We start from the raw sequence: 26,641 nt of genomic DNA on the forward strand, positions 1-26,641 counted from the left end.
TTTCCTTGGTTCTTACTCACTAGAAGGAATCTTCTATCGCTGGTTTCCCAATATAACATTTGTCATTCCATCCATCACTTGGCTGATCTTTGGGGGTTCATGACACCTTGAGATGTTCCTCTGTCCTGCGGTCTCAGGCCGTGTGCGTAGTCCTCGAAGACTCCATAACATTCAAGTCTGTTACATAAGGTGGGGCTGTTGAGTCTTTGCCATCATCTGTCTTCTTCCCTGTAAGACGTCTCGGCGAGGAGCCCCCAGTCTTACACATGGCTTTGGGGATCCTATTCGCCATTTTGCACTGGAGCTCAGAAGCCTCTAGAAATCCTTCTGGAGTTAAACATGATGTCCAGTCCTGGACCGTCTGGACTCGGCAATAATCAGGTAACTGAAGGCTTCGGCTCCTTCTTATAATGGAGCCCATTCTTAGGTGTCGCTCAAACATCTCTACGGTCACATAACCTGTTGTGTGCATGCTCGGCCATACCTAACAGCATGACCACATCTGACAACCCTGGAGGAGTCTCTGCTCACTGACTTGTCTTGCATGGTTTGTGTCTGAGCTTCTGTGGGGTCGCTCAGCTCTCAGTGTAAGAACTTCAGATTATATCGCCACTCAGACATTTCTGCTGCAGCAAATTAACCCCCATTTATAATCCACAAACTAGCTAAAGGCAAAGCTGCTGCGGATCCTGCCCCTGCTCCTGCCCCTGCTCCTGCCCCAGAAGCCCCAGCACCTGCTGCAGAGGAAGAGAAGAAGGAGGCCCCACCTGCAGAAGGTAACGATATACTGTAATATATACACCTCAGAGGGGGATGGGAAGGTAGAACCAAACCCATCCAGGTGGGAGAAAACAATCTGCCTAAAGGAGTCGTCCGGCAGTCAGGACCATTCCTAGAACAGAAGAGAAGAGTCCAAGGTGGAGTGGAGCCATGGTCATGTGTGCTCCATGGATAGTCTAGTCAGCTGGTGAAGGTAGTCGTGTGCCAGGAGTGACGGGTCCTAGCAGTCATGGAGAGTAGTCAGTCACTGGTCCTAGCAGTCATGGAGAGTAGTCAGTCACTGGTCCTAGCAGTCATGGAGAGTAGTCAGTCACTGGTCCTAGCAGTCATGGAGAGTAGTCAGTCACTGGTCCTAGTAGTCATGGAGAGTAGTCAGTCACTGGTCCTAGTAGTCATGGAGAGTAGTCAGTCACTGGTCCTAGTAGTCATGGAGAGTAGTCAGTCACTGGTCCTAGTAGTCATGGAGAGTAGTCAGTCACTGGTCCTAGCAGTCATGGAGGGTAGTCGGTCACTGGTCCTAGTAGTCATGGAGGATAGTCGGACACTGGTCCTAGCAGTTATGGAGGGTAGTTGGTCACTGGTCCTAGCAGTCATGGAGGGTAGTCAGTCACTGGTCCTAGCAGTCATGGAGAGTAGTCAGTCACTGGTCCTAGCAGTCATGGAGAGTAGTCAGTCACTGGTCCTAGTAGTCATGGAGAGTAGTCAGTCACTGGTCCTAGTAGTCATGGAGGATAGTCAGTCACTGGTCCTAGTAGTCATGGAGAGTAGTCAGTCACTGGTCCTAGTAGTCATGGAGAGTAGTCAGTCACTGGTCCTAGCAGTCATGGAGAGTAGTCAGTCACTGGTCCTAGCAGTCATGGAGAGTAGTCAGTCACTGGTCCTAGTAGTCATGGAGAGTAGTCAGTCACTGGTCCTAGCAGTTATGGAGGATAGTCGGTCACTGGTCATAGCAGTCATGGAGAGTAGTCAGTCACTGGTCATAGCAGTCATGGAGGATAGTCGGTCACTGGTCCTAGTAGTCATGGAGGATAGTCAGTCACTGGTCCTAGTAGTCATGGAGAGTAGTCAGTCACTGGTCCTAGTAGTCATGGAGAGTAGTCAGTCACTGGTCCTAGTAGTCATGGAGAGTAGTCAGTCACTGGTCCTAGCAGTCATGGAGGGTAGTCGGTCACTGGTCCTAGTAGTCATGGAGAGTAGTCAGTCACCGGTCCTAGCAGTCATGGAGGATAGTCAGTCACTGGTCCTAGCAGTCATGGAGGATAGTCAGTCACTGGTCCTAGCAGTCATGGAGAGTAGTCAGTCACTGGTCCTAGTAGTCATGGAGGATAGTCGGACACTGGTCCTAGTAGTCATGGAGGATAGTCAGACACTGGTCCTAGCAGTTATGGAGGGTAGTCGGTCACTGGTCATAGCAGTCATGGAGAGTAGTCAGTCACTGGTCATAGCAGTCATGGAGGATAGTCGGTCACTAGTCCTAGTAGTCATGGAGGATAGTCGGACACTGGTCCTAGCAGTTATGGAGGGTAGTCGGTCACTGGTCCTAGCAGTCATGGAGGATAGTCGGACACTGGTCCTAGTAGTCATGGAGGATAGTCGGACACTGGTCCTAGCAGTTATGGAGGGTAGTCAGTCACTGGTCCTAGCAGTCATGGAGGATAGTCAGTCACTGGTCCTAGCAGTCATGGAGGGTAGTCGGTCACCGGTCCTAGTAGTCATGGAGGGTAGTCAGTCACCGGTCCTAGCAGTCATGGAGGATAGTCAGTCACTGGTCATAGCAGTCATGGAGGATAGTCGGTCACTAGTCCTAGTAGTCATGGAGGGTAGTCGGTCACCGGTCCTAGTAGTCATGGAGGGTAGTCAGTCACTGGTCCTAGCAGTCATGGAGGATAGTCAGTCACTGGTCCTAGCAGTCATGGAGGATAGTCGGTCACTGGTCCTAGCAGTCATGGAGGGTAGTCGGTCACTGGTCCTAGCAGTCATGGAGGGTAGTCAGTCACTGGTCCTAGCAGTCATGGAGGATAGTCGGTCACTGGTCCTAGCAGTCATGGAGGATAGTCAGTCACTGGTCCTAGCAGTCATGGAGGATAGTCAGTCACTGGTCCTAGCAGTCATGGAGAGTAGTCGGTCACTGGTCCTAGCAGTCATGGAGGATAGTCAGTCACTGGTCCTAGCAGTCATGGAGGATAGTCAGTCACTGGTCCTAGCAGTCATGGAGGGTAGTCGGTCACCGGTCCTAGTAGTCATGGAGGGTAGTCAGTCACTGGTCCTAGCAGTCATGGAGGATAGTCAGTCACTGGTCCTAGCAGTCATGGAGGATAGTCAGTCACTGGTCCTAGTAGTCATGGAGGATAGTCGGTCACCGGTCGGTCCTCGCGTCTTATATTCACAGTAATTCTTCAGGTCTTCTAGTCACAGTAGGCCCCATGTCTACTCCACCCTCCGATTGCTATGTATACGACATGGGCTCCTCGATCCCCATCAGTGGCATTTACACCAGCTCTGCCAGTAATGCCTACACCCCGCTCCCGCTCCCATTGATGCCAGGTTGACCAGATACCCCATATCTTTGCATTGTCACCCCATAAATGTCTGTAGATTTCTTCTGATGTCTTATCTTCCCCCTCTCAGTTCCTGCAGCTCCAGTGGAGGCCCCCAAGGACGACATTGGGCTGTTCCTGGAGAGACCAGTAGACGGAGAAGTTGCTGTTGGTCAGTATCTTATCTTATCTTACTGCTATGTATTATATTCAGGGTCGGCTCCAGGTTCTTGGCCCCTCAGCGACAAAGGCTCAGTGGGCCCCTTTTGGAGTAGCCGTTGCGGTTTTGGAAATTGCAGCATATTAATTATACCTACAGAAACAGCGGTGGGATTCCTATAGGTATAATGGAAGCAGAAAGTCTGTAGAGGAAACCCCTGCGAACCCTCCATGAACAGCGCGGCAGGAAAACCCTCAATGCGTTATTGCCGCGCTTCTATCTGCAGCCGCTACGTGGGGCCTTAGTCTTACTAACGCCCAAGGACCACCTTCATTAAATGACCCCTCATAGTAAGCCCCCGATTCAACAATGACCCCTTATAACAATGACCCCCCTATGTTCATAATGCCCCCTCCCTCATATCAGTGACCCCCTTATATGCATAATGCCCCCTCCTTTATATAAATGGCAGCCCTCGGGCCTAGGGCAAAGCTGACTGCACATGCCTGCGGCCACAAGTAAGATGCTCACTTACAATACTATGTCCTATGTGGCCGCAGGCATGTGCAGTCGGCTAGCTCTAGGTCTGAGGCCTAGAAGTTACAAGCCACCGCCGGAAGAAGACGCGGTGAAGACCTCGTTCCAGATGAAGATGGAGGCGGCGCTGGAGAGTTCTCTGCCAGCATTGGGAACGCCCCCAGTGCTGTGAAAGAACTCATTTACATACCGACAAAAAATGGGATTTTAGGCGAATGGCGGCTCGGAGAAGACAACGAAAGGTAGGAGAAGCGGCGGCGTTCTTAAGGCTATTCCAATGTGTTAATTAAAAAAAAAAAAAAGGGTTTGAAAGATAGGATCCCTTTAATAAGAAGCTACTCAGCACCTACCTGAGGTGGGGGAGGGGGATGATGGTGATGATGATGCAGCTGCTCAGGGCTTCTCCTCACCTCACTGGGCAGCTCTGATCCTCACCCCGGGGCCCTATATACTCAGTCAGATCTCAGGGCCTTTGTGCACCATGTTATATCCTGCAGGACCTCTGTATATATATATATATATATATATATATATATATATATATATACACACTGTGCACCATGTTATAGCTTGGGGGTGGTTTGGGGTATAACAGTCCATGGAGTCTCATCTTCCTCTTCGTTGGTGACCGCTATATGGGGAGGTGGGGGTGGGGCGGGTGTATTGGGATAAATATAACAGTCCATGGAGTCTCATCTTCCTCTGGTTTGGTGACAGCTGGACACGTATTGGGCAGCGATCTCCACAGTGGCCTCTTCTTCTCCCAGTAGGATGTAGAGTTTCCTCTTCTCGTCTGCAGATATGAAGTCTGGGATGTGGGCAGAGAGTCTTTGGTAGTAGACGGCCCTCACAGCTGAGTATTTGGTGCAGTGTAGCAGGAAGTGGGTCTGGTCTTCTAGGGCCCCCTGGTCACAGTGCTGGCACAGTCTCTTCTCCCGTGGCTTGTACGTCTGTCTGTATCGCCCCGTCTCTATCTCTAGGTTGTGGGCGCTCAGTCTGTACCGGCTCAGGGTCTGTACAGACTGAGCGATACAGGCAGACGTACAAGCCACGGGAGAGCAGACTGTGCCAGCACTGTGACCAGGGGGCCCTAGAAGACCAGATCCACTTTCTGCTACACTGCACCAAATACTCAGCTGTGAGGGCCGTCTACTTCCACATATATATACACTGTGCACCATGTTATATCCTGTAGCAGCTCCTCACAGTCTTCTGTCACATGACCGGCTACTGAGCGCAGATCCTTCATAGAGGGCGGGGTAAGATACCAAGGAGGGCGGAGCCAACCCCTGAGGCAAGAGGGGCAGGAGCAGGTACCATGAATAAGGGGAGTATATAATACAGTATAAGGAGTATAGGGGGGGGGATGAGGACTTCTGCAAGGAGCTTTATATGATACCTACATGAGGGGTATATACAGTTTTGTCCAAAAGTATCGCCCCCTGCAGTCCTGTCAGATAATCCTCGCTGTCCTCAGATAATGATTACACAGCACAGACTCTTATATAGTATATAAGTGACACAGGGTATATACAGTATAAGTATCGCCCCCTGCAGTCCTGTCAGATAATCCTCGCTGTCCCCAGATAATGATTACACAGCACAGACTCTTATATGGTATATAAGTGACACAGGGTAATATACAGTATAAGTATCGCCCCCTGCAGTCCTGTCAGATAATCCTCGCTGTCCCCACATAATGATTACACAGCACAGACTCTTATATAGTATATAAGTGACACAGGGTATATACAGTATAAGTATCGCCCCCTGCAGTCCTGTCAGATAATCCTCGCTGTCCCCCAGATAATGATTACACAGCACAGACTCTTATATAGTATATAAGTGACACAGGGTATATACAGTATAAGTATCGCCCCCTGCAGTCCTGTCAGATAATCCTCGCTGTCCCCCAGATAATGATTACACAGCACAGACTCTTATATAGTATATGTGACACAGGGTATATACAGTATAAGTATCGCCCCCTGCAGTCCTGTCAGATAATCCTCGCTGTCTCCCAGATAATGATTACACAGCACAGACTCTTATATAGTATATAAGTGACACAGGGTATATACAGTATAAGTATCGCCCCCTGCAGTCCTGTCAGATAATCCTCGCTGTCCCCAGATAATGATTACAAGCACAAACTCTTTGGTAATTTCTTCAGTTATTTCGCTTGCAATGAAAAAACACAAAAGAGAATGAAAATAAAGTCACATCATTGATCATTTTACACAAAACTCCAGAACTGGTGCGGACAGAAGTATTGGCGCCCTCAGCCTAATACTTGGTCGCACGACCTTTAGACACAATAACTGCGCACAACCGCTTCCGCTAACCAGCAATGAGTTTCTTACAAGGCTCTGCTGGAATCTTAGACCCTTCTTCTTTGGCAAACTGCTCGCGGTCCCCCCTGAGATGTGAAGGGGGCCTTCTCCAAACTGCCACCAAGAGATCTCTCCTCCCCCTCCCCCACAGGTGTTCTATGGGATTCAGGGCTGGACTCATTGCTGCCACTTTACAAGTCTCCAGGGCTTTCTCTCACCACCATTGTCTAGTGCTGACCTGAAGTGTGTTTTGGGTCCTTGTCCTGCTGGAAGAGCCCTGACCTCTGAGGGAGACCCCGCTTTCTCACACTGGGCCCTACATGATGCTGCACAATGTGTTGGTCGTCTTCAGACTTCATAATGCCATGCACACGGTCAAGCAGTCCAGTGCCAGAGGCAGCAAAGCAACCCCAAACCATCAGGGACCTCCGCCATGTCTGACTGTAGGGGGCGTCTTCTTCTCTTTTTCCCTGTAATCTCTATGTTGAGGCCTTTTCCTACTTTTGTCTCCTCTGACCAGAGAACATTCTTCCAGAACGGTTTTGGCTTTCTCAGGTAAGTTTTGGCAAACTCCAGCCTGGCTTCTGTCTGTGGGTAAGAAGTGGGGTCTTCCTGGGTCTCCTACCATACAGTCCCTTCTCATTCAGACGCTGACGCTGGATAGTACGGGGTGACACTGTTGTACCCTCGCACTGCAGGGCAGCTTGGACTTGTTTGGATGTTAGTCGAGGTTCTTTATCCGCCATCCGCACAATCTTGCGGTGAAATCTCTGGTCAATGTTTCTTTTGCGTCCACATCTAGGGAGGTTAGCCACAGGGCCATGGGCTTTACACTTCTTACTGACACTGCGCACGGTAGACACAGGAACATTCAGGTCCTTGGAGATGGACTTGTAGCCTTGAGATTGCTCAGGCTTCCTCACAATTTTGCTTCTCAAGTCCTCAGACAGTTCTTTGGTCTTCTTTCTTTTCTCCATGCTCAATGTGGTCACACAAGGACACAGGACAGAGGTGGAGTCAACTTTAATCCATTTCAACTGGCTGCAAGTGTGATTTAGTTATTGCCACCACCTGTTAGGTGCCTCAGGTAAGTAACAGGTGCTGCTAATTACACAAATTACAGAAGCATCACATGATTTTTCAAACAGTGCCAATACTTTTGTCCACCCCCTTTTTTTATGTTTGCTGTGGAATTATATCCAATTTGGATTTTTGACAATTCTTTTTGTGGTTTTCCATTGAAGACAAATTAAATGAAGAAAATACCAAAGAATTTGTGACTGTAATCATTATCTGGAAGACACCGAGGATTATCTGACAGAATTGCAGGGGGGGGGGGGGGCAATACTTTTGGCCAACTCTGTATAATACAGTATGAGGAGTATGGGGTGGTGAGGACTTTTACAAGGCCCTGTATATGATACATACATGAAGGGTATGTATAATACAGTATCAGGAGTATACGGGGGGGGGGGGGGGGGGGGTGAGGACTTTTACAAGGCCCTGTATATAGCCGTACAGTTATCATTACGAATTATTAGACGTCACATTAGTTTTATCATTTTTACCTTTTTATTTTCTTCTTTAGGGGCAAATATAAAGTTCACCGCGAGGGTTAATGGGGCAAATCTGCTGAAGAAACCGGTGGCCAAATGGTTCAAGGGTAAATGGATGGACCTGTCCAGCAAAGTGGGCAAACACCTCCAGATCTCCGAAACCTACGACCGCAACACGAAGGTAAAGGGGGAGATATGTCCTTACATTAAAGGGAGACTCCAGACTTATCCCTCATTATAGTGTGTGAGAGACCCCGACCCTCCATACGAATACTCGGGGTCTCTCCTTATCGCATGATCTCTGGGTGACCTTATATCTCTGGCAGAAAGGAATATCCTCCGACCCCACACTCCAGGCTATCAAAATGCCTCCTCTACCTCTCCCATAATCTACCCCTCTGTCTCATACCGCCCCTCTGTCACATACCGCCCCTCTGTCCCAAACCGCCCCTCTGTCCCATACCGCCCCTCTGTCCCATACCGCCCCTCTGTCCCAAACCGCCCCTCTGTCCCATACCGCCCCTCTGTCCCATACCGCCCCTCTGTCTCATACCGCCCCTCTGTCCCATACCGCCCCTCTGTCCCATACCGCCCCTCTGTCCCATACCGCCCCTCTGTCACATACTTGCCCCTCTGTCACATACTTGCCCCTCTGTCACATACTTGCCCCTCTGTCACATACTTGCCCCTCTGTCCCATACCGCCCCTCTGTCCCATACCGCCCCTCTGTCCCATACCGCCCCTCTGTCTCATACCGCCCCTCTGTCACATACCGCCCCTCTGTCCCATACCGCCCCACTCTCACATACAGGTTCACAGATAATACACACAGGTACTAAACATGGCACTAGAGCCGGATACACGTACTAGATAATGGCACAGGTACTAGACATGGGTACTAGAGCCGGATACAGGTACTAGACATGGTACTAGAGCCAGATACAGATACTAGATAATGGCACAGGTACTAGATATGGCACTAGAGCCGGATACAGGTACTAGATAATGGCACAGGTACTAGATATGGCACTAGAGCCGGATACACGTACTAGATAATGGCACAGGTACTAGATATGGCACTAGAGCCGGATACACGTACTAGATAATGGCACAGGTACTAGACATGGGCACTAGAGCCGGATACAGGTACTAGATAATGGCACAGGTACTAGACATGGCACTAGAGCCGGATACAGGTACTAGATAATGGCACAGGTACTAGACATGGCACTAGAGCCGGATACATGTACTAGATAATGGCACAGGTACTAGACATGGGTACTAGAGCCGGATACAGGTACTAGATAATGGCACAGGTACTAGATATGGCACTAGAGCCAGATACAGATACTAGATAATGGCACAGGTACTAGACATGGCACTAGAGCCGGATACAGGTACTAGATAATGGCACAGGTACTAGATATGGCATTAGAGCCGGATACACGTACTAGATAATGGCACAGGTACTAGATATGGCACTAGAGCCGGATACACGTACTAGATAATGGCACAGGTACTAGACATGGGCACTAGAGCTGGATACACGTACTAGATAATGGCACAGGTACTAGACATGGCACTAGAGCCGGATACAGGTACTAGATAATGGCACAGGTACTAGACATGGGTACTAGAGCCGGATACAGGTACTAGACATGGCACTAGAGCCGGATACAGGTACTAGATAATGGCACAGGTACTAGACATGGGCACTAGAGCCGAATACAGGTACTAGATAATGGCACAGGTACTAGACATGGTCACTAGAGCCGGATACAGGTACTAGATAATGGCACAGGTACTAGACATGGGCACTAGAGCCGAATACAGGTACTAGATAATGGCACAGGTACTAGACATGGCACTAGAGCCGGATACAGGTACTAGATAATGGCACAGGTACTAGACATGGTACTAGAGCCGAATACAGGTACTAGATAATGGCACAGGTACTAGACATGGTACTAGAGCCGTATACAGGTACTAGACATGGTACTAGAGCCGAATACAGGTACTAGATAATGGCACAGGTACTAGACATGGCACTAGAGCCGAATACAGGTACTAGATAATGGCACTGGTACTAGACATGGCACTAGAGCCGGATACAGGTACTAGATAATGGCACAGGTACTAGACATGGGCACTAGAGCCGGATACAGGTACTAGATAATGGCACAGGTACTAGACATGGGCACTAGAGCCGGATACAGGTACTAGATAATGGCACCGGTACTAGACATGGCACTAGAGCCGGATACATGTACTAGATAATGGCACAGGTACTAGACATGGTACTAGAGCCGTATACAGGTACTAGATAATGGCACAGGTACTAGACATGGCACTAGAGCCGAATACAGGTACTAGATAATGGCACTGGTACTAGACATGGCACTAGAGCCGGATACAGGTACTAGATAATGGCACAGGTACTAGACATGGTACTAGAGCCGAATACAGGTACTAGATAATGGCACAGGTACTAGATATGGCACTAGAGCCGGATACATGTACTAGATAATGGCACAGGTACTAGACATGGCACTAGAGCCGGATACAGGTACTAGATAATGGCACAGGTACTAGACATGGTACTAGAGCCGGATACACGTACTAGATAATGGCACAGGTACTAGATATGGCACTAGAGCCGGATACAGGTACTAGATAATGGCACAGGTACTAGACATGGCACTAGAGCCGGATACAGGTACTAGATAATGGCACAGGTACTAGACATGGGTACTAGAGCCGGATACACGTACTAGATAATGGCACAGGTACTAGATATGGCACTAGAGCCGGATACATGTACTAGATAATGGCACAGGTACTAGACATGGCACTAGAGCCGGATACAGGTACTAGATAATGGCACAGGTACTAGACATGGTACTAGAGCCGGATACACGTACTAGATAATGGCACAGGTACTAGATATGGCACTAGAGCCGGATACAGGTACTAGATAATGGCACAGGTACTAGACATGGTACTAGAGCCGGATACAGATACTAGATAATGGCACAGGTACTAGACATGGGTACTAGAGCCGGATACAGGTACTAGATAATGGCACAGGTACTAGACATGGGCACTAGAGCCGGATACAGGTACTAGATAATGGCACAGGTACTAGACATGGCACTAGAGCCGGATACAGGTACTAGATAATGGCACAGGTACTAGACATGGTACTAGAGCCGGATACATGTACTAGATAATGGCACAGGTACTAGACATGGGTACTAGAGCCGGATACAGGTACTAGATATGGCACTAGAGCCAGATACAGATACTAGATAATGGCACAGGTACTAGACATGGCACTAGAGCCGGATACATGTACTAGATAATGGCACAGGTACTAGATATGGCACTAGAGCCGGATACAGGTACTAGATAATGGCACAGGTACTAGATATGGCACTAGAGCCGGATACAGGTACTAGATAATGGCACAGGTACTAGATATGGCACTAGAGCCGGATACAGGTACTAGATATGGCACTAGAGCCAGATACAGATACTAGATAATGGCACAGGTACTAGACATGGCACTAGAGCCGGATACAGGTACTAGATAATGGCACAGGTACTAGATATGGCACTAGAGCCGGATACAGGTACTAGATAATGGCACAGGTACTAGATATGGCACTAGAGCCGGATACAGGTACTAGATAATGGCACAGGTACTAGACATGGTACTAGAGCCGGATACATGTACTAGATAATGGCACAGGTACTAGACATGGGCACTAGAGCCGGATACAGGTACTAGATAATGGCACAGGTACTAGACATGGCACTAGAGCCGTATACAGGTACTAGATAATGGCACAGGTACTAGACATGGTACTAGAGCCGAATACAGGTACTAGATAATGGCACCGGTACTAGACATGGCACTAGAGCCAGATACAGGTACTAGATAATGGCACAGGTACTAGATATGGCACTAGAGCCGGATACAGGTACTAGATAATGGCACAGGTACTAGACATGGCACTAGAGCCGGATACAGGTACTAGATAATGGCACAGGTACTAGATATGGCACTAGAGCCGGATACATGTACTAGATAATGGCACAGGTACTAGACATGGGCACTAGAGCCGTATACAGGTACTAGATAATGGCACAGGTACTAGACATGGCACTAGAGCCGGATACAGGTACTAGATAATGGCACAGGTACTAGACATGGTCACTAGAGCCGGATACAGGTACTAGATAATGGCACCGGTACTAGAAATGGCACTAGAGCCGGATACAGGTACTAGATAATGGCACAGGTACTAGACATGGCACTAGAGCCGGATACAGGTACTAGATAATGGCACAGGTACTAGACATGGTACTAGAGCCGAATACAGGTACTAGATAATGGCACAGGTACTAGACATGGTACTAGAGCCGAATACAGGTACTAGATAATGGCACAGGTACTAGACATGGGTACTAGAGCCGGATACATGTACTAGATAATGGCACAGGTACTAGACATGGGTACTAGAGCCGGATACAGGTACTAGATATGGCACTAGAGCCAGATACAGATACTAGATAATGGCACAGGTACTAGACATGGCACTAGAGCCGGATACATGTACTAGATAATTGCACAGGTACTAGACATGGCACTAGAGCCGGATACAGGTACTAGATAATGGCACAGGTACTAGATATGGCACTAGAGCCGGATACAGGTACTAGATAATGGCACAGGTACTAGATATGGCACTAGAGCCGGATACAGGTACTAGATAATGGCACAGGTACTAGACATGGTACTAGAGCCGGATACATGTACTAGATAATGGCACAGGTACTAGATATGGCACTAGAGCCGGATACAGGTACTAGATAATGGCACAGGTACTAGATATGGCACTAGAGCCGGATACAGGTACTAGATAATGGCACAGGTACTAGACATGGGCACTAGAGCCGGATACAGGTACTAGATAATGGCACAGGTACTAGACATGGCACTAGAGCCGTATACAGGTACTAGATAATGGCACAGGTACTAGACATGGTACTAGAGCCGAATACAGGTACTAGATAATGGCACCGGTACTAGACATGGCACTAGAGCCAGATACAGGTACTAGATAATGGCACAGGTACTAGATATGGCACTAGAGCCGGATACAGGTACTAGATAATGGCACAGGTACTAGACATGGGCACTAGAGCCGGATACAGGTACTAGATAATGGCACAGGTACTAGACATGGCACTAGAGCCGGATACAGGTACTAGATAATGGCACAGGTACTAGATATGGCACTAGAGCCGGATACATGTACTAGATAATGGCACAGGTACTAGACATGGGCACTAGAGCCGTATACAGGTACTAGATAATGGCACAGGTACTAGACATGGCACTAGAGCCGGATACAGGTACTAGATAATGGCACAGGTACTAGACATGGTCACTAGAGCCGGATACAGGTACTAGATAATGGCACCGGTACTAGAAATGGCACTAGAGCCGGATACAGGTACTAGATAATGGCACAGGTACTAGACATGGCACTAGAGCCGGATACAGGTACTAGATAATGGCACAGGTACTAGACATGGTACTAGAGCCGAATACAGGTACTAGATAATGGCACAGGTACTAGACATGGTACTAGAGCCGAATACAGGTACTAGATAATGGCACTGGTACTAGACATGGCACTAGAGCCGGATACAGGTACTAGATAATGGCACAGGTACTAGACATGGTACTAGAGCCGAATACAGGTACTAGATAATGGCACAGGTACTAGACATGGTACTAGAGCCGGATACAGGTACTAGATAATGGCACAGGTACTAGACATGGGCACTAGAGCCGGATACAGGTACTAGATAATGGCACAGGTACTAGACATGGCACTAGAGCCGAATACAGGTACTAGATAATGGCACAGGTACTAGACATGGCACTAGAGCCGAATACAGGTACTAGATAATGGCACAGGTACTAGACATGGCACTAGAGCCGAATACAGGTACTAGATAATGGCACTGGTACTAGACATGGCACTAGAGCCGGATACAGGTACTAGATAATGGCACAGGTACTAGACATGGTACTAGAGCCGAATACAGGTACTAGATAATGGCACAGGTACTAGATATGGCACTAGAGCCGGATACATGTACTAGATAATGGCACAGGTACTAGACATGGCACTAGAGCCGGATACAGGTACTAGATAATGGCACAGGTACTAGACATGGTACTAGAGCCGGATACACGTACTAGATAATGGCACAGGTACTAGATATGGCACTAGAGCCGGATACAGGTACTAGATAATGGCACAGGTACTAGACATGGTACTAGAGCCGGATACAGATACTAGATAATGGCACAGGTACTAGACATGGGTACTAGAGCCGGATACGGGTACTAGATAATGGCACAGGTACTAGACATGGGCACTAGAGCCGGATACACGTACTAGATAATGGCACAGGTACTAGACATGGGTACTAGAGCCGGATACAGGTACTAGATAATGGCACAGGTACTAGACATGGGTGCAGGTTCTAGACATGAGTACTAGTACTAAAGCTGAATGCAGATACTAGACATGGAAACTGATACTACATAAGGGGACTGGCACTAGAGGCAGGTATTAGACATAGATAATAACTAGTATTATTCAATACTAGTGCTGGGTGCAGGTGCTAGACATGGGTATTACTGTGCACTATTGTGTATTACTGTGCACTATTGTGTATTACTGTGCACTATTGTGTATTATTGTGTGTTACTGTGTATTACTGTGTATTACTGTGCACTATTCTGTATTACTGTGTGTTACTGTGCACTATTGTGTATGTGTATTACTGTGCACTATTGTGTATGTGTATTACTGTGTGTTACTGTGTATTATTGTGTATTACTGTGCACTATTGTGTATTACTGTGTATTGTTACTGTATTACTGTGTATTATTGTGTAGTATTGTGTATTACTGTGCACTATTGTGTATTACTGTGTATTACTGTGTATTATTGTGTTACTGTGTATTATTGTGTGTTACTGTGTGTTACTGTGTATTACTGTTACTGTGTGTTACTGTGCATTATTGTGTGTTATTGTGCACTATTGTGTATTATTGTGTGTTACTGTGTGTTACTGTGCACTATTGTGTATTACTGTGTGTTACTGTGTATTATTGTGTTACTGTGTATTATTGTGTTACTGTGTATTATTGTGTATTACTGTGCACTATTGTGTATTGCTGTGTGTTACTGTGCACTATTGTGTATTACTGTGCATTACTGTGTGTTACTGTGTATTGTGTATTACTGTGTATTACTATGCACTATTGTGTATTATTGTGTGTTACTGTGCACTATTGTGTATTATTGTGTATTAATGTGCACTATTGTGTATTATTGTTTGTTACTGTGTATTACTGTGTGTTACTGTGTATTACGCTCATGTGCACTTACACACCTCTTGCTTTCAGGTTTACACTTTTGAGATCCACATTATCAAGGCCAAGACCACGTACGCCGGAGGATACAGATGTGAGGTCTCCAGTAAAGACAAGTTTGACAGCTGCAACTTCAACTTAAATGTGAATGGTAAATGATTTCAGTGACCTGTCATGTTCTAGTGTGCGGGCTAAGCTCCTCCCACATTAGGGCCACGTGCCCCTCCAGAACGTTCTGCCTATAGATTATGTCCTGGGGTCTCACAGCAATATCCAGCACTATATACACAGCTCATTCTGTCTCTCTCTCTCGGCTCAGTTGTATATATACCTCTATATTGGATGCAAATGTATTACAGAGATCTAATGTTCTGCTTTTTCATTCAGAGGTCAGCAACGCATCGGACATAGATATTCGCTCTGCATTCAGACGCACGTGAGTATCTGTATACAGTGTCTATACATATAGTGAGTATCTATATACAGTGTCTATACAGTCTAGTGAGTATCTATATACAGTGTCTATACAGTCTAGTGAGTATCTATATACAGTGTCTATACAGTCTAGTGAGTATCTATATACAGTGTCTATACAGTCTAGTGAGTATCTATATACAGTGTCTATACAGTCTAGTGAGTATCTATATACAGTGTCTATACAGTCTAGTGAGTATCTATATACAGTGTCTATACAGTCTAGTGAGTATCTATATACAGTGTCTATACATATAGTGAGTATCTATATACAGTGTCTATACAGTCTAGTGAGTATCTATATACAGTGTCTATACAGTCTAGTGAGTATCTATATACAGTGTCTATACATATAGTGAGTATCTATATACAGTGTCTATACAGTCTAGTGAGTATCTATATACAGTGTCTATACAGTCTAGTGAGTATCTATATACAGTGTCTATACATACCTCCCAACTTTTGAAGAACTGAAAGAGGGACAAAATGTGCGGTGCGCGTAGCGCGCCGTGGCAAATTTAGCCCTGCCCACTTTTGTGTTGACTCCGCCCACTCGTTAATTTTTCATGTGCCCACACACAGTATAATCCTCCTACAGTCACCTGTAAATTATATGTCCCCCCACTATCTCTCCCCCAGGTTCATATACACCCTTCATCTGCCCCCAGTTTCATGTCCCCTCCATCTCTGCCCCCAGAGTCATGTCCCTCCATCTCCGCCCCCAGATTCACGTCCCTCCATCTCTGCCCCCAGATTCATGTCCCCACATCTCTGCCCCCAGATTCATGTCCTCTCCATCTCCGCCCCCAGATTCACATCCCTCCATCTCTGCCCCCAGATTCACGTCCCTCCATCTCTGCCCCCAGATTCATGTCCTCTCCATCTCTGCCCCCAGATTCATGTCCCTCCATCTCTGCCCCCAGATTCACGTCCCTCCATCTCTGCCCCCAGATTCACGTCCCCACATCTCTGCCCCCAGATTCATGTCCTCTCCATCTCTGCCCCCAGATTCACGTCCCTCCATCTCTGCCCCCGATTCACGTCCCTCCATCTCTGCCCCCAGATTCATGTCCCCTCCATCTCTGCCCCCAGATTCATGTCCCCTCCATCTCTGCCCCCAGATTCCTGTCCCTCCATCTCTGCCCCTAGATTCATGTCCCCTCCATCTCTGCCCCCAGATTCATGTCCCCTCCATCTCTGCCCCCAGATTCATGTCCCCCATCTCTGCCCCCAGATTCATGTCCCCTCCATCTCTGCCCCCAGATTCATGTCCCCTCCATCTCTGCCCCCAGATTCATGTCCCCACATCTCTGCCCCCAGATTCATGTCCCCCCCATCTCTGCCCCCAGATTCATGTCCCCCCCATCTCTGCCCCCAGATTCATGTCCCCTCCATCTCTGCCCCCAGATTCCTGTCCCCTCCATCTCTGCCCCCAGATTCCTGTCCCCTCCATCTCTGCCCCCAGATTCATGTCCCCCCATCTCTGTCCCCAGATTCATGTCCCCTCCATCTCTTCCCCCAGATTCATGTCCCCTCCATCTCTGCCCCCAGATTCATGTCCCCTCCATCTCTGCCCCCAGATTCATGTCCCCCATCTCTGCCCCCAGATTCATGTCCCCTCCATCTCTGCCCCCAGATTCATGTCCCCTCCATCTCTGCCCCCAGATTCATGTCCCCTCCATCTCTGCCCCCAGATTCATGTCCCCTCCATCTCTGCCCCCAGATTCATGTCTCCACATCTCTGCCCCCAGATTCATGTCTCCACATCTCTGCCCCCAGATTCATGCCCCCCCATCTCTTCCCCCAGATTCATGTCCCCCCATCTCTGCCCCCAGATTCATGTCTCCACATCTCTGCCCCCAGATTCATGTCCCCCCAGATTCATGTCCCCCCAGATTCATGTCCCCCCAGATTCATGTCCCCCATCTCTGCCCCCAGAGTCATGTCCCCCATCTCTGCCCCCCAGATTCATGTCTCCCCATCTCTGCCCCCAGATTCATGTCCCCTCCATCTCTGCCCCCAGTTTCATGTCTCCACATCTCTGCCCCCAGATTCACGTCCCTCCATCTCTGCCCCCAGATTCATGTCCCCCCTCCATCTCTGCCCCCAGATTCATGTCCCCCCCCCATCTCTTCCCCCAGATTCATGTCCCCCCATCTCTTCCCCCAGATTCATGTCTCCACATCTCTGCCCCCAGATTCATGTCCCCCCCATCTCTGCCCCCAGATTCATGTCTCCACATCTCTGCCCCCAGATTCCTGTCCCCTCCATCTCTGTACCCAGATTCATGTCCCCTCCATCTCTGCCCCCAGATTCATGTCCCCCCATCTCTGCCCCCCAGATTCATGTCCCCCCATCTCTGCCCCCCAGATTCATGTCCCCCCAGATTCATGTCCCCCCAGATTCATGTCCCCCATCTCTGCCCCCAGAGTCATGTCCCCTCCATCTCTGCCCCCAGATTCATGTCCCCTCCATCTCTGCCCCCAGATTCATGTCCCCTCCATCTCTGCCCCCAGATTCATGTCCCCCCATCTCTGTCCCCCAGATTCATGTCCCTCCATCTCTGCCCCCAGATTCATGTTCCCTCCATCTCTGCCCCAGATTCATGTCCCCTCCATTTCTGCCCCCAGATTCATGTCTCCCCATCTCTGCCCCCAGATTCATGTCCCCTCCATCTCTGCCCCCAGTGTCATGCCGTCCTCTCCATCTCTGCCCCCAGTGTCATGCCGTCCTCTCCTTCATCAGCCCCCAGTTTCACGTTCCACCTCCACATTACACTTACCTTCTCCTCCGCTCCCTCGCCGCTCTCTGCGCGCCTCTCGCTGACACATATGCGGCTGAAGCAAGGAGCTGACACGGGTCAGCTCCTCGCTTCAGCCGCATATGTGTCAGCAAGAGGCGCGCAGAGAGTGGCGAGGGAGTGGAGGAGAAGCTGTGTTAGCTGACCTCTGGACGCAGATCTGAGTTGAAATCGGGACATACCTCCCTGCAACCGGGACCGCAGGACATGTCACCCAAATCGTGAATGTCCCGCGGGAATCGGGACGGTTGGGAGGTATGTATCTATATACAGTGTCTATACAGTATAGTAGGTATCTATATACAGTCTAGTGAGTATCTATATACAGTGTCTATACAGTCTAGTGAGTATCTGTATACAGTCTAGTGAGTATCTGTATACAGTCTAGTGAGTATCTATATACAGTACATTATGTGTCTATATATAGTGTAGGTGGAGTATAATGGGGGTATGAGAGACCTCTAAGTGCTTTCTTTGTGCCCCATCTTGTAGTAATGTCGGGGTGTTGTGTATTCTTGCTCATGGCTTCCCTTAGTTTCGTGGGTCCCTCTTCTTATTGGGGAACGTCTCTGCCCAGTCTATTAGTTCTCTGCTCTCCATGGCTTAGGGGACGAGGGGTTTGGTGACATCCCCTCTTAGTCTTTCCCTATGGATTCTATAGTGCACGGTTGTAGGTTTGTGATTGTGACCTGGTGTAAGTGGGGGCTGCTTGTAATGTCGGATTAGTGACCAGGTGCCTAATCCTTGTGTAACACACCCAGGAGCGTAGTAGGAGCGGCGCGGAGGAGGATCTCCATTGTCAGGTAGCTACGCCAAGCTGCAGCAATTCTCACATCCCAATGAGCGTCTTCCTAATGGATTGTGGAAAATCTGATCTTATAGAAGTGACGTCTGCTCTGGATCGCAGTGATGGCCGCAGCCGATTGTACGACAAGGGAAGGCCGTGCCCTGCGAATCCTCTACAGACACCATGAATGTGATCTGTGACAGAGAGTCACTTCTGTCTCCTCTTACTGCTCATAGACCCCGATCTCACGGTCACTTATCTATCCTGCACCTTATCCAGCCCAACCCTCCTACCCCGCCCGCTGCGACCCTCTGCTGCCTCCAAGTCTCTGCTGATGGGGAAGTCAAGGAGCGGCCAAGGGTCGGCCTGTTGGATTTCAGATTGGCCAATCCTTTTCCTTCTCAGGGTAGAAGAGTCTGACAGTAACGTCATCCCCAGGCAGGGGACATGCACACCTGGCCACATCACACATATGGGTGCATGGAGCGCAGTGTCAGTGTGTCTGAGCCGTATGGCCAGTCTCCAGTCATACCTGGCCGATGGCCGCGTCCCATTATAGGCCCACCATTGCAGAGAGCGCTGATTTTTCACCCCGTATCTTGGGGAAGCCTCGTTAGCCATTGCCTAAACTGAGCAAAGCCCGCGGCACCGCCCACCCTATGGCTTCCAGTGTAGGGTCGCCCATTGGAGTGGCCTTAGATGTGTGTTGGTTCTTGGGGGACAGTCCCGGCCCAGTCAGTCCCAAGGGTTGTCGGACTGCCAGAATCCTTTAACCTGAGGCGCCCAATGAACCTCCGACTACTCTGACAACCCTGGATCATGTTTATCCCGATCTTCAGACCCCGGCTCAGCGCCCTGGAATTTGGTCATGATGCGAAAAATTTGGGATACGGAGCTTGAAGCAAAGATGGATTCAGCATAAGATCAGATTTTTTTACCCTTTAAGAATATTTTTGTCATTTTATCATTGGGATAATTGCTGAGCAGGTGACTGAGCAGAGCTGAGTGTGTTGTGTCCTTCCTCCCTGCACCCCCGGCACCCATCATCCTCACCACTACCCGCATGCTGCGCACAGCTCAATGTATGGAATATACAGCGCTTGTGTTACACCTGTCACCCCCAGGAGCTATATGGTGGCGCAGGCTATCTCTGTCTCTTGCAGATCTCGCTGCTCCGGCCTCCCTGTATCACTGGTGTTCCCCGTATGCGGCTTGTATAAGTGATCCCTACGGCTGTGGTGTATAGTGCGGCCATTGGCTTATGGCTTCTGATCCCCACTGGGACATCGCAGAGTATAAACTATGATAGTGGGGTGCAGCGCCCCTCTCCTCCATGGGCGGTGTCCGCTATTACAGCAGGTCCAGGCTTTCTGGGCAGGGATGGCTATTTAGGGTCCTGATCGTTACCCCCGTTGTCAGTAGCCCCGTTGTCAGTAGCCCCGTTGTCAGTAGCCCCGTTGTCAGTAGCCCCGTTGTCAGTAGCCCCGTTGTCAGTAGCCCCGTTGTCTGTAGCCCCGTTGTCTGTAGCCCTATTGTCTGTAGCCCCATTGTCTGTAGCCCCATTGTCTGTAGCCCCATTGTCAGTAGCCCCATTGTCTGTAGCCCCATTGTCATGTAAGCTTTTCCATGAAGCTGTCGTAGATCTAGCGTTTGGCGGATCCTTCGCCCATTAAGGTTTCCCGCTACAGGTCAGTGTCTGGGTATTTCGGGATGGGGGGCGCCTCAGTCCCGCTGCTCTCCAGTACCAGGTTTGGGACTCTTTTTTTTTTATCACATACTGATGGCCTGTCCTGTGAATACGGAGCCTCGGGCAATTCCTGTAACCAACTATTTATGACAATAGAGACCGTAAATGATGATATAAGGACGACTGGACCCGTAGGGTGGCCCCGACCAGGGAGCCTTGTAATGCCACTATAGTGCTACTACCCCCATCAGATTGGCCCCACCAGAGAGCCTTGTAATGCCACTATAGTGCTACTACCCCTATCAGATTGGCCCCAACCAGAGAGCCTTGTAATGCCACTGTAGTGCTACTACCCCCATCAGGTTGGCCCCGACCAGAGAGCCTTGTAATACCACTATAGTGCTACTACCCCCATCAGGTTGGCCCCTGACCAGAGAGCCTTGTAATGCCACTATAGTGCTACTACCCCCATCAGGTTGGCCCCTGACCAGAGAGCCTTGTAATGCCACTATAGTGCTACTACCCCCATCAGGTTGGCCCCTGACCAGAGAGCCTTGTAATGCCACTATAGTGCTACTACCCCCATCAGGTTGGCCCCTGACCAGAGAGCCTTGTAATGCCACTATAGTGCTACTACCCCCATCAGGTTGGCCCCAACCAGAGAGCCTTGTAATGCCACTATAGTGCTACTACCCCCATCAGGTTGGCCCCAACCAGAGAGCCTTGTAATGCCACTATAGTGCTACTACCCCCATCAGGTTGGCCCCTGACCAGAGAGCCTTGTAATGCCACTATAGTGCTACTACCCCCATCAGGTTGGCCCCAACCAGAGAGCCTTGTAATGCCACTATAGTGCTACTACCCCCATCAGGTTGGCCGGGACCAGAGAGCCTTGTAATGCCACTATAGTGCTACTACCCCCATCAGATTGGCCCCTGACCAGAGAGCCTTGTAATGCCACTATAGTGCTACTACCCCCATCAGGTTGGCCCCAACCAGAGAGCCTTGTAATGCCACTATAGTGCTACTACCCCCATCAGGTTGGCCCCTGACCAGAGAGCCTTGTAATGCCACTATAGTGCTACTACCCCCATCAGGTTGGCCGGGACCAGAGAGCCTTGTAATGCCACTATAGTGCTACTACCCCCATCAGATTGGCCCCTGACCAGAGAGCCTTGTAATGCCACTATAGTGCTACTACCCCCATCAGATTGGCCCCTGACTGGGGAGCCTTGTAATGCCACTATAGTGCTACTACCCCCATCAGATTGGCCCCAACCAGAGAGCCTTGTAATGCCACTATAGTGCTACTACTCCCATCAGATTGGCCCCAACCAGAGAGCCTTGTAATGCCACTGTAGTGCTACTACCCCCATCAGATTGGCCCCTGACCAGAGAGCCTTGTAATGCCACTATAGTGCTACTACCCCCATCAGATTGGCCCCAACCAGAGAGCCTTGTAATGCCACTATAGTGCTACTACCCCCATCAGATTGGCCCCAACCAGAGAGCCTTGTAATGCCACTGTAGTGCTACTACCCCCATCAGGTTGGCCCCAACCAGAGAGCCTTGTAATGCCACTATAGTGCTACTACCCCCATCAGGTTGGCCCCAACCAGAGAGCCTTGTAATGCCACTATAGTGCTACTACCCCCATCAGATTGGCCCCTGACCAGAGAGCCTTGTAATGCCACTATAGTGCTACTACCCCCATCAGGTTGGCCCCTGACCAGAGAGCCTTGTAATGCCACTATAGTGCTACTACCCCCATCAGATTGGCCCCAACCAGAGAGCCTTGTAATGCCACTATAGTGCTACTACCCCCATCAGGTTGGCCCCTGACCAGAGAGCCTTGTAATGCCACTATAGTGCTACTACCCCCATCAGGTTGGCCCCTGACCAGAGAGCCTTGTAATGCCACTATAGTGCTACTACCCCCATCAGATTGGCCCCAACCAGAGAGCCTTGTAATGCCACTATAGTGCTACTACCCCCATCAGGTTGGCCCCAACCAGAGAGCCTTGTAATGCCACTATAGTGCTACTACCCCCATCAGGTTGGCCCCAACCAGAGAGCCTTGTAATGCCACTATAGTGCTACTACCCCCATCAGATTGGCCCCAACCAGAGAGCCTTGTAATGCCACTATAGTGCTACTACCCCCATCAGATTGGCCCCAACCAGAGAGCCTTGTAATGCCACTGTAGTGCTACTACCCCCATCAGGTTGGCCCCAACCGGAGAGCCTTGTAATGCCACTATAGTGCTACTACCCCCATCAGGTTGGCCCCTGACCAGAGAGCCTTGTAATGCCACTATAGTGCTACTACCCCCATCAGGTTGGCCGGGACCAGAGAGCCTTGTAATGCCACTATAGTGCTACTACCCCCATCAGGTTGGCCGGGACCATAGAGCCTTGTAATGCCACTATAGTGCTACTACCCCCATCAGATTGGCCCCAACCAGAGAGCCTTGTAATGCCACTATAGTGCTACTACCCCCATCAGATTGGCCCCTGACTGGGGAGCCTTGTAATGCCACTATAGTGCTACTACCCCCATCAGGTTGGCCGGGACCGTTGAGGCCTATAATGCCGTTATAGCGTCTATATACATATATATATAGTGTATTCTCTTACTGGACACCTCTTGTGTTTTATTCCAGTGGAGATGGAGCTGAAGAAGCCGGAGAACTGGACTTTAGCGCTCTTCTCAAGAAAAGGTGAGTGTAGAGGAAGACCCGGGGTAATGGGCGGGCGATGGCCACAGTCTGGGTGTATCCTGTGCCCGGCCATCTGCGGGGCCCATATATGTCTTATATATGTCATATCCTCTCTCACAAGGCCTGATATAGGATTCCCTGATGGACTGAAGGTTACAGGTCACTGAGCTGGTTATTCTGATAGTGAAGTGTCTTCCTCTTATAGACCCGAGATATTGGGGGGAGTTACCATGTAGCTGTGTAATGTGGGGCAGATTCCACCCGTATTGGGGAGCACAGCAGAATGATGGGAGGCTTGTGTGCACCGACCTGGTGTGGAGAAGTCATCATGGTGGTCAGGGCCGTATGGAGAAGAGAAGGGAAGGCTGCTATAATGTACAGATGGGACGTGGCTGCCGGCTGTGCGAGGGGCCTGAAACCCACCTGCTGCTAGAGACATAGACATCGGAGAAATGTATACACAAGAATATATATACATTATATATACATATACAGTATATACACTCACACACACATATACAGTATATACACTCATATATATATATATACTGACAGGGGGATCTTAGACTTTATTAACACTTCAGTCCATCAATAGAGTCTGTCTGAAACACGGCCCTGTGAGAGGTGCTGAGGATATCATCTCTCACGTCCCATGCTACAATGGCAGGTTGTCCCTATGTATATAGTATATACCATACGTCTTGTATATAGTGTATATCACTGATGTATATTATTATGGTCAGTATATACCGTTATTATCACTGTTGTATTATCTGGCTCTTGCTTTCTGCATCCTGTATACCTCAGTAGCTTGATATGTTTCTCTGGCTATACATATATATATATATATATATATATATATATATATATATATTCTATATATACCCTTGTACAGCTCTCTCGTGTTGCTTATATATATATATGCTCTATATATACCCTTGTACAGCTCTCTCGTGTTGCTTATATATATATGCTCTATATATACCCTTGTACAGCTCTCCCGTGTTGCTTATATACTGTATCTATTCTATATATACCCTTGTACAGCTCTCCCGTGTTGCTTATATACTGTATCTATTCTATATATACCCTTTACAGCTCTCCCGTGTTGCTTATATATATATATATATATATATATATATGCTCTATATATACCCTTGTACAGCTCTCCCGTGTTGCTTATATACTGTATCTATTCTATATATACCCTTTACAGCTCTCCCGTGTTGCTTATATATATATATATATATATATATATATATATATATATGCTCTATATATACCCTTTACAGCTCTCCCGTGTTGCTTATATATATATATATATATATATATATATATATATATATATATATATATATATATATGCTCTATATATACCCTTGTACAGCTCTCCCGTGTTGCTTGCTGATGCTATATCTCCATGTTATGCTATTTGCAATGTCTGTGGCTACTTTGCTTCTTTGCATCCCCATTTTACTATCAGGGGTTAATGTCTGCAGGGCGTAAGAACCGTCAGGAAGGTGCGAGGGCCCCGGGCCCTTACACCGAGATATATGGCAAGGACCTCAGGCCGGTGCAGTTACCCATCATTTGCTGTTGCATTGCTTGCTAGTCTCTTACGATGCTTATTGTATTCCATCTATCAAGTGCTGTTCTAGTTCTTGATACTGTATATTATCATGCTCTCTTGCGTTGCTTGCCTTGTCCGTTGCTCTCTTGCGTTGCTTGCCTTGTCCGGTGCTTTCTTGCATTGCTTGCCTTGTCCGTTGCTCTCTTGCGTTGCTTGCCTTGTCCGGTGCTTTCTTGCGTTGCTTGCCTTATCCAGTGCTCTCTTGCATTGCTTGCGTTATCCAGTGCTCTCTTGGGTCGCTTGCCTTGTCCGTTGCTCTCTTGCATTGCTTGCCTTGTCCGGTGCTTTCTTGCATTGCTTGCCTTGTCCGGTGCTTTCTTGCATTGCTTGCCTTGTCCGTTGCTCTCTTGCGTTGCTTGCCTTATCCAGTGCTCTCTTGCATTGCTTGCGTTATCCAGTGCTCTCTTGGGTCGCTTGCCTTGTCCGGTGCTCTCTTGCGTTGCTTGCCTTGTCCGGTGCTTTCTTGCATTGCTTGCCTTGTCCGGTGCTTTCTTGCATTGCTTGCCTTGTCCGTTGCTCTCTTGCGTTGCTTGCCTTGTCCGGTGCTTTCTTGCGTTGCTTGCCTTGTCCGGAGCTCTCTTGCGTCGCTTGCCTTGTCCGGTGCTCTCTTGCGTCGCTTGCCTTGTCCGGAGCTCTCTTGCGTCGCTTGCCTTGTCCGGAGCTCTCTTGCGTCGCTTGCCTTGTCCGGTGCTCTCTTGCGTTGCTTGCCTTGTCCGGAGCTCTCTTGCGTCGCTTGCCTTGTCCGGAGCTCTCTTACGTTGCTTGCTTAGTTCTTCCTCGCTTTCCTTCTATGTGCGTCTTTTCTCTGCCTCGATGACACTTAATCTACCATTTGCATCTTTCTTGCCTAATATAAGATCTTTCTTCTTATTTCCTCTGTCGTTGTTCCTGCGCGCAGAGAGTAAGTTCTTTGGTTTGCCTGCCATGTGCATGAGTGAGTCGCTTTACTGACGCTTCTGGCCTAGTATGTCATTGGCCCGACGTCCATGGATCAGCAATAGGCAGTAACGCTTAGCGAATGTGGCCCCTGACGCTGCTATCTAAGTAGTCATTGCTATATAGATGGGGGGCCACACTGCCCACTCACTATTATATAGATGGGGGGGCCACACTGCCCACTCACTAATATATAGATGGGGGCCACGCTGCCCACTCACTAATATATAGATGGGGGGG

General features: G+C 48.8%; 1 protein-coding gene across 1 annotated transcript in view; it reads left to right on the top strand.

Annotated features, from left to right (window-relative positions):
• MYBPC3 (myosin binding protein C3) overlaps window positions 1-26,641 on the top strand; it is a 112,711-nt gene that overhangs the window by 19,592 nt on the left and 66,478 nt on the right. The window contains exons 2-7 of the mRNA XM_075281833.1: window positions 666-776; window positions 3,409-3,489; window positions 7,936-8,084; window positions 15,402-15,519; window positions 15,756-15,804; window positions 23,779-23,835. Of these exons, the coding sequence (XP_075137934.1) occupies window positions 666-776; window positions 3,409-3,489; window positions 7,936-8,084; window positions 15,402-15,519; window positions 15,756-15,804; window positions 23,779-23,835 (565 nt within the window). The remainder of the gene's footprint in view (window positions 1-665; window positions 777-3,408; window positions 3,490-7,935; window positions 8,085-15,401; window positions 15,520-15,755; window positions 15,805-23,778; window positions 23,836-26,641) is intronic.

Source organism: Leptodactylus fuscus, chromosome 7, assembly GCF_031893055.1.
Source record: "Leptodactylus fuscus isolate aLepFus1 chromosome 7, aLepFus1.hap2, whole genome shotgun sequence".
NCBI lineage: Eukaryota > Metazoa > Chordata > Amphibia > Anura > Leptodactylidae > Leptodactylus > Leptodactylus fuscus.